Consider the following 9695-nt stretch of genomic DNA (forward strand, 5'->3'; position numbering starts at 1 on the left):
TTCAGGAGATAATATAGACACCCTTGTAAGTGGCAGCACATCAGTGCCCCCAAATAACTGTTGTGTCTACAGCCATTTTAAGATAATCATACTATCTGGCCTGGTGCAGTGACTCATGCCTGTAATCTCAGTACTTTGGGAGGCCAAGGCAGGCAGATCACCTGAGGTCAGGAGTTCAAGACCAGCCTGGCCAACATGGCGAAACTCCTACTAAATATACAAAAATTAGCCAGGCATGGTGGCATGCACCTGTAATCCCAGCTACTCAGGAGGCTAAGGCAGGAGAATCGCTGGAACCTGACGGGCAGAGGCTGCAGTGAGCTAAGATCGTGCCACTGTACTCTAGCTTGAGTGACAGAGCAAGACTCCATCTCAAAAAAATAATAATAATAATAATCATACTACCCAAAGTGAGGCAATTTGCATAAAATCTACAGATTATTATGAAGTCTAAATAAAATGTCAGGTAGGAGAATGTTTAGAAAATCTTAACACATTCTAAAAAATAATGTTATAACTATACTCCCATTTATGTCTGAGAAAAAGCTACAAAGAGAACAGTCAGATAAAATAATCAACTAAAAATCACAAAATCATTTATAGCCAAAAGGGCAGTACCAAATACACCACGAACTACACAAGGACTTATTCATTCTTTTACCAAACATTTATTGAGTGCCTTTATAATTCAGACACACTGCTAGGCATGGGCATACATAGATAAATAAGATAGGATTTCCATCTCAAAGAGGCAGAATAAACCAAAATCAAGTCCAATAACGGGGATGTGAGTGATAACTTAGGATTCTATAGGGGGAAAAATGCAACAACAGATATCAGAATATATGTGTACACGTGTGTGTGTACATAAAAACAGTCAGAAAAACCATCCTCTCCCTGTATTAAGTTGGAGGGTTCATGTATGAAGAAGCATAGACATAAAGCAACATGAAATGGAAGCATGTTTTAGAACATTCTGATTTTTGCCATTGGCCACAGCAGACTCACGCATAACAAATAGTATACAGTGAAAGGAAAATGAGCCAAGTGGACTTTATGGACTTACAATTAAGGTAACATCAGGACCTCCACACAGATAACTTCCTTTCATGATATATTATTAGAGTTGTCTGCAAATCCATATTCTTCAAATGTTAGATCACCATTTATTTACTTGGAGAATTCAATTAGAGACGCCCCCACCCAACTTCGCCATTGAATGAATGGCTAACAATGCAGAGATTAGCAAGCATTAATGTTAGTGTCATATTTTGGTAAGGTTTGAGAGGTGGCCCTATATATCTGATATCTGAACTTCCTATTGTTTTCTTTCTAGCAAAAAAAATTCTAGCATTCAGATCTGTTTCTTCTCCTTTTACCTTCTTACTTTTTAATTTTTCATTGGCATGTAAACAAATCACTCCTCCAAAATGAACCAGTAGATGGAGCATTTGAGAAATGTAGTGTCAGTCTCACTCTGAAAAACACAAGTGCTGATGATAATGTCAAATTCACCCTCACAACCACCGTTCTTTTTTTCTATAATCCCCAACCTTTTCAAATATTTGTTTCTCTGTTTTGGAAAAAGGGGTCACAAGATACTTATAGTAATGACATGTGAACTACTGAACATAAACATAAGCAGTCAACAAAACATCCTCAGGAAAAATAGGCAGAGTCCACAGATAATTAAAGCTACAAATGGTGAAACGTCAAATACCTTCTACCATACAACCAAAAAGATTATTTTGACCACAAAAGATACAGCCATAGGATGTGGGGATAATAGCATCAATTCACCACCTTTATCCCCATCCCAGTTAAGGTAATAGTTGTCTAAGGATACATTAATCCCAAAGGAAGTGGCTTTCAAGATCATTCTTTCCAAAATTCAGCCCATAGAGCTCACTGCTCAGTAGTCCTCAAGGTGTGGAATTCAGTCACCTCTAGACATACCTTCATGCTGAGCAATTACCTGGAGTTTTGTTCAAAATGTAGTCTGGGCCCCTCCCTGGAATTATCCAACCAGATCCTCTGAGGATGAGGCCCAGGAATCTGCATTCTAACAATTTTCCTCAGATATGTCTTGAGTTCAATGAAGCTCGAGAACTACTAGATTAAATGAAGAACTGTTTAATAAGCCTCAAATAAAGCCTGCTCTGAAAGGGATTTCTCACTATTTATAAGAATGTTTACTCTTTCTCAATTCCCTACAACAGCCCCAGCTAATTTCCCATCTTCTGAGTTATTTCCTACTGCCCTACTTCCTACATGACTCCAGCCCTCAATGTTACAAGGTACTCTGAGCTAACAGCATATAATTCTAGATCTTCAGATCCTGTCCTGAAGTGATGTTTAAGGGCCATAATTATGTCATCTCCATCTCCTCGTAGTGCATTTTTGGCAACAGTAGCCTACTTGTTGACAAACATTTCTTCGCATTTCACAGAGAATTGTACAGAAAATATAAGCAATCCAGACTGTAAAAGAATCGTTACATTTACCTAACTTCTTAAAATATTATATAAATGGACGACTCAAAGAGACCAAGGAGAAGGATACTGTTCTATCTGCTCTTTTTGTAAAATGACTTCCTTCTGAAGTTTTGCTTTAAATAGCAGGTGTAAGCAAAATTCAAACAGGTTCGCACACTTGAATATGTCTATCACAGGCTGGATGAAAAATCTAAATATTTTGGTTGATGGAACCAAATATATCACCAAAAAAATCAAACACAAAAGAAACACTAACATAATTGAACAATTAAACAAAAACATGTATCCACTTCTCCTGAGCATTTTTTAATTTTTTTTGAGATGCAGTCTTGCTCCATTGCCCAAGCTGGAGTACAGTGGCGTGATCTCAGCTCACTGCAACCTCCCCCTCCCAGGTTCAAGCTATTCTCCTGCCTCAGCCTCCCAAGTAGTGGGATTACAGGCACCCACCACCACACCTGGCTAATTTTTGTATTTTTGGTAGAGACAGGTTTCACCATATTGGCCAGGCTCGTCTTGAACTCCTGACCTCAGGCAATCCATCTGCCTCAGCCTCCCAAAGTGCTGGGATTGCAGGCATGAACCACTGGGCTCGGCCCTCCTGAGCATTTTATTGAACAACCATACTATGCTAAATACAAGTTAAACATAATATCAAGGACAGAGGCTTTAAATGTTAAACTAACTCACTGGCTCATGCATCGAATAAAGGGCCTGTGAAGAAAACCTGCTCAATAGATAGCCCTTGCAAATATTCTCCTAGCCTATGTGCCTACAAGTGCGTGAAATCTCAAAAAAGAAAATTATACCTTCCTAATAACTCATGATCAACAATGTATATGTCAAATGATAGTACATTTATTTTCCTATCAGATTCAATAAAACATTTATATTATGTTTTATTTTACTTACAGCTCTGTATAATTAGCAGCAATAAGACAAAAAGGTGAACAAAAAGACTGATGATGACATACATGGGAAAAATATGTAATAGCACTCAAGTACTTCATCCACGCATCTCAGAGTCCTTATAGGTAAATAAACTATACACTAAAAAGGAATATATACTCACTTCTGACTTCTACTTACAAACTAATAATCACTGATGTCATTTCTCATTGTCAAAATTTATCTCTCAAGTGACAGTTTTACTCTTCAGAAGGTTGAGGCAGGAGCAAGACCCTATCTCAAAAAAAAAAAGGACAAAGACAAAAGAAAGCCTAGCAATTGAACCAACAGCCAAAAAAGGGAGCACCGTAAAACATAAACAGCATTAGCTATGTAATTATTGAATCTCACTATCAAGGCTTTGAACACACATATAGATTAGTTTGAATGCAGTAGATGAAGAATGCTTGGAATTCTCAGGCAGATGAAATAAATTACTTCTCTTTCACCTGAAGTTTTTCTAATTTAAAATTAACTTGTCATAAAATGTCTACATTCTACCAAATATATATGTTCCTGTATTTTTATAGAATTTATAAAGTAGTCTTCATATTGCCACACAGCATTCAGTAATCTGATGGAAATGTTTGAAGCTGCAATTTTTACATATCTGTGTACACGCATGAGTCATACCCAGTGGCCAAAAAGGGACTCCAGTTTTAATTTTTTTAATGGATTGTCAGGCTATGCCAACAAAGTAAAGTACTTCTTATAACTTTTGTTCTTTTGTTTTGTTTTGTTTTGTTTTTGGTACTTGACATCGATTAACCTATTCTATAAACTTTTCCAATTAGGTGACGAGCAAGCGGATTATTGAGAAAAAAAGAAAAGAAAAAATTTAGATCACTTTGAGGCATTCAAATTCAGTTAAAATTAATAGATCTCACCCTGAAACTATCATCTACTGAGTTTGGGAAGCTTTACAAAGAATATTCCTCCTTGTTCACAACAAATCTACAAAGTAGTTATTATTCCTAATTCACGAAAGAGGAAACTAAGGCTCAGAGAAGATATGAGTTAGTTTTCCCAGGGACTCATACTTAGTAAGGGGTTCAGCAGAGGATTACGCAAACCTAAATTTGTCAGACTCCAAAACTTCGTGCTTTCAACTCTGCCATGTTGTTTCTAAGTGATTAGGGATAAGGTAAAGAAAGGCAATAGACTGCCCTTAAATTCTAATTTTGGATTATAGTATCTATTTTCATCAAATGTGAAAACATTAAATAATTGAAATAGACTTTGTATAATTTTATAATGGTAATGAATCTGTTTCTATAACTTTATTAGCCAAATTAAGCCCCAAATTTAAAAAGCTTTAATTAAACTACCTAAATTTGTCAAATATCCTACCTTACGAATATATTTTGTACGTTTTTTATTATCTACATGTTAGTTACACTCATACTTTCTAAGGTTTTTTTTTTTTTTTTCCGGGGTTTATACATGTCAGAGAGCTCATTTTATTTAATATCAACAGAAGCTAAATATGTATTTTATGTCTTTTCATTCTTTCCTCGACATGTATTAAGATAATTTCCTTCCTCAAAATAATAATTTATGCTTTCTTGTCACTTGAATCTAAGCTTCCCCCTCCATTCTTTCCTCTTCACTGGTCTCTGTTTCTTAAACAACTCCACAGGTCAGTAGCTCTCCTCTCCTTATTTGCCACTCCTCCAATTCTGTTACTTTTTTTTCCTGACATTCTGTTCTCTAAAGCTTCTGAGGTCTTCAAAGCCACTTGCAATGTTCTCTGTCAAGAAACCTAGAGAAGCCTTGCCCTTATATGACTCTAGTGGCGTATCTTCACTGACAGGCTGACACCAGCAAACCCAAAATTGATATCACAGCGATAGGGTAACTAAGCAACTCTCATTTAAGAATAAAATCCAAATAAATGAGTTGCCAAGTTCACCCTTGATGTGAAATCCCCAGCTGTTGCTTAATATGTATTCCCAAGTATTAAATTATTTTAAAATAAAGAATGTAATAAATGATTTATACATCTTTAATCAGGCCTTAAGGTCTTGAGGGTTTTTTGTTTGTTTTTTGTTTGTTTTGTTTTGGAGACAGAGTCTCGCTGTCACCCAGGGTCTGGAGTGCAGAGGTGTGATCTCAGCTCACTGCAACTTCCACCTCCTGGGTTCAAGCAATTCTTGAGCCTCAGCCTCCCAAGCAGCTGAGATTACCAGCATGCATCATCATGCCCTGCTAATTGGAGGGTTATTTTTATTATTACGGCTGCACCCTAGAGATTCACAATGAACAAAACTACCCAAAGTGGATGAGAAATAAAACTTCCCCTAGATTTCGCCAATTGGAGTTCTTATGTTTCCCTTTATATAGTTTCATTAAAATAAAGATGATGATTAAAGAAGCTCCATGAAGTCAAAGATTAGCTATGTTTTGTTCAGCATTTGTCTTTCCAAATGCTCTGCACAATATCTGCCACAGAGATCCTAAAATATTTTTAAACAATTGGGTGGATTAAATAGTATTTTGGTGCCCCATCTTAAAAAGTAAACTACTTTCCTCAAAAGTTTTAAAACTTATATGCTATGTTTTCTTTCCTTTTTTTTTTATTTTCTTCTTTTGAGATGGAGTCTCACTCTGTCACCAGGCTGAAATGCAGTGGTGCGATCTTGGCTCACTGCAACTTCTGCCTCACGGGTTCAAGCAATTCCCCTGCCTCAGCCTCCTGAGTAGCTGGCACTATAGGTGCGCGCCACCATGCCCAGCTAATTTTTGTATTTTTAGTAGAGACAGGGTTTCATCATGTTGGCCAGGATGGTCTCGATCTCTTGACCTAGTGGATCTGCCCACCTCGACCTCCCAAAGTGCTGGGATTATAGGCATAAGCCACCGCACCTGGCCCATGTCTTCCTTTCATATGCCAACATGACAGCTTGTCCAAAGCCTGGGAAATCCCAGGCATTTAAACTAATGTGTCCAGAGATATGTAAGTTTCTCATTGTCAAGGCAAAATCAGAATCAGGTCTCCTGAATTCTGGAATTTTTTTTCAATTTCACCAATGCAACTTACTTTTATTAAATAGTATTAGAAATTATTATAGCCTTTATACTCAACATCAATGCATCTTAAAGTGACTAAGTGTCAAAAACCTGAGTTTGGATATCCCATGGGTCAAATAACTAGTTTAATAAATAAATTTTCATTTTTCTATTTGCAAATCATCCTCAATAAAGAAGAAATCCCAAGTGACTAAGACATTCCATGATGAGACAACCGACAAAATAGGCACTTCCATGGCAAGTACAGTTTCTCCTGAAGTATATCGTAATGACATGCAAGAAAGCTCACAACATGCAAAACAACTAGAAATTCCCATCTAAAAAATGCTCTGGTAATGGCTACTCTCAGCGGTTCACAAAAAAAAAAAAAAAAAAAAAAAAAAGATGCCCAGCTTTCATGAGAGAATAGAGAGGACACAATCCATCTCCTGAAGAGTATTCAAAGAAGTTTCAGATCCTGACAATGTCAAAAAATGAATCTAATGGAACTTTTTGAGCTAGTGTTCTAACTTGCCAAATGAAAGAAAAAAAGGTAAGGACAACACAGAAATAAGTCACTGCTTTGAAATATAATCTCTCTCTTTTATTTGTGTCACTAAGTCTATTGGTGATATGGTTAACCAAGGAGAATTTTTCTATACGTGTGTTATGATGTTGAAAATGTTTACACCATATTCACCTGTATGTTCTCAGCATCCACCTGACAGACCCTTTTCATAATAGAAAAGAACTGTGGCATGGAAAGTATATGTAGCTGTTGCATTTATTTGATCATCACAATTATTTTCAAATTGCTTATGCTGAAAACCATTCTCCGGATACATTCTTTTCATCCAGCAAAAAGCCAGTCATTCAAATTTAACTTATAAAAGTAACCATCAGAGATTATTTCCTTCCTCTTATTCTAGCAGAAAATACTGCAGTTCTCAGTTTCTTTTATGTACTCCTCATGTAAGTCGTTGAAAATGGTCTTACTTTAAATTAGCATTATCAGAGGCATTGACATTACTTTTTAGAAATTTGTAAATTCTCACTCTTAGGCCAAAATATAAAATTTAAAAAAAAAACCCTCCAAGGTTATATCAACAATTCTCCCCAAACTAATTACTATCTTTAGCAAACTCATTTAATTAAATAAGAATCTGTTGTACTAAATAACTATTTTATTGCACAAATGTTGCTTTAAGTACTCACACAAGCCTACAGATGCTCGGGGTCACTGGACTCCCGTTGTAAAGAAATATTTTCAACAATTTGCAGCATCAAATAGTTCATAAAATTACGCTGCCTGGGAAATATTGGCAGGGAAGAACAGCAAACAACAGCCAATCTATTCTGAGGATTGTTTTCTAGGTTATCGATGAAAGAAAAAGTGGCAGAAAGATATATCAAATAGGAAAATACACAAGAATAGAAAGATGACTGTTTCTCAATATGTGTTCTTAAGAATTAAATTAGTTCAAAATAAATAATAAGTGATTTATACATCTTCAATCAGGTCTCATAAAAGAAAAAAATCATTCTCCATTAATGGAAGTGCCACAACAATATTTGTAGAACTGCCTAGTACCAGTACTCAGTCCCCTCAGAGTCCCACTCCTTCTTAGGTCCCTCCTACCATCATGTGCAGTAGTAATCTCAAAAGAGAGACTCAACAGTAATCAAACAAGATCAATGTTCAGATTCATTTTGGAAACTTTAAAAAAAGTAAAAATCCTAGGGGTGGGTAGGTAAAAGTGCTGTCAGGAGGAGTTAAAGCTCTTGTATCCAAGGTCAGGGTGAGGATAAAAGATGGGTGGAGGTTTGATGCTGAATCTTTTTCAAATTCTGTCGCAATAGAGTGGATTCCTTCAAAACGGAGCTCTCCCAGACAGGGTAAGACTGTACCAGAGGTCTGGCATTCCTGCAAGAGGTAAAAGCCAAGGGTAGTTGAAATGCCTGGGCAGGAATAAGACAGGAGTACTCTGGAAGGATGCCTACAGCCAGGCAGAGTTTGGTGAACACCTCAAACTGCCGATACAGACATCCCAAGATGAGCACAAGTTTGGAGAGGCATTTATTCATTCCACAAATATTTAGGAAGGGCCTAATATAAAGAAGCCATCAAAAAATGAGAGAGAAAGCACTAGAGAATCCATTGAAGAGAGAGTAAAGGATGAGGTACAGGTGCACGAAGTACAGAACGGTTTAAATAGCTAATGTAAGAAAGCAAGCACTAGAGAATCCATTGAAAAGAGAGTAAAGGATGAGGTACAGGTGCAAGAAGTACAGAGCGGTTTAAATAGCTAATGCATGCGGAGCTTAAATACCTAGATGATGAGTTGGTAGGTGCGGCAAACCACCATGGCACACGTTTGGTACCTATGTAACAAATCTGCACATCCTGCACATGTATCCCGAGACTTAAAATTAAATTAAATTACATTTTTTAAAAAAGAAACCAGACACCAGGTTTACCCAGAGAAGAATAAATGCCTAGTGGATAAGGGAGGGGGGGGGGAAGCTACGGGGTGAGGAGAACTCGAGATTAGAGATTTCTTCAACAGAAGGCAACTCAGAAAAGTATCTGGCAAAAAGTATCTGAAGATCTGAGAAAAAGGATGCAACACAGACTGCAGATAGCCTGTGGAATTCAACGATGTCAGAGAAGGTCACGCTAAGACCAAGAGAGTGTGGGAAATAAGGAGAGGAAGGGTTTCCTGGAAGGGGCTGGGGCTCCTTTGGGATGCTAGAGAACAGGATGAAAGATAGGGAAGCCGAACAGCAGAACACAGTGCCTGGGAAAGTTTAGGGGAAAGAAAACAGGTGGGTGTGAAGCAGCACTGGGGCTGTCCAGGGGGAATAGTGGTGAAGTAGGGTTCAAGGCTAGAGGTGGGCCGACCGGCCCCCGAATCAGGAGACCCCAAAGGAGTGGAATCTTACTCCTTCCCAGTGCTCTAGTCCCCTCTTCCGCCCTAGCCTAGGGCATCCTCTGTCGGCCGGAGCCACTGGAACCCTAGGCCGGGCAGGGTGAGGCCGGGCCGCCCCCCAGCGGTCGGGCTCTGAGCTCGCGCCCCGGCTCGCCCAGCGCCAACTTTACTGATCCGCGTCCTCTCCCCCGAAGGCGGTCCCCCCTTCCGCTCCCCGCTCACCGAGGGCGCCGTCAGGCGGCTGATGCTCTCGCCCAGCGAGTCCAGGTTGACCCGCCTCCGGCGCTGCACCCTCCTGGCCCCGGCCGTGGCG

General features: G+C 38.5%; 1 protein-coding gene across 1 annotated transcript in view; it reads right to left on the reverse strand.

The window, feature by feature from the left end:
• Positions 1-9694, reverse strand: part of GUCY1A2 (guanylate cyclase 1, soluble, alpha 2) — a gene marked incomplete at its 5' end in the record, with an annotated part of 327669 nt that extends 317975 nt beyond the window's left edge. Inside the window, one exon of the mRNA XM_011927025.1 lies at positions 9605-9694. Within this exon, the coding sequence (XP_011782415.1) occupies positions 9605-9694 (90 nt within the window). The remainder of the gene's footprint in view (positions 1-9604) is intronic.
• Position 9695: the final 1 nt, after the last annotated feature.

The sequence above is a fragment of the Colobus angolensis genome, unplaced genomic scaffold (genome assembly GCF_000951035.1).
Source record: "Colobus angolensis palliatus isolate OR3802 unplaced genomic scaffold, Cang.pa_1.0 Scaffold7, whole genome shotgun sequence".
Lineage (NCBI taxonomy): Eukaryota > Metazoa > Chordata > Mammalia > Primates > Cercopithecidae > Colobus > Colobus angolensis.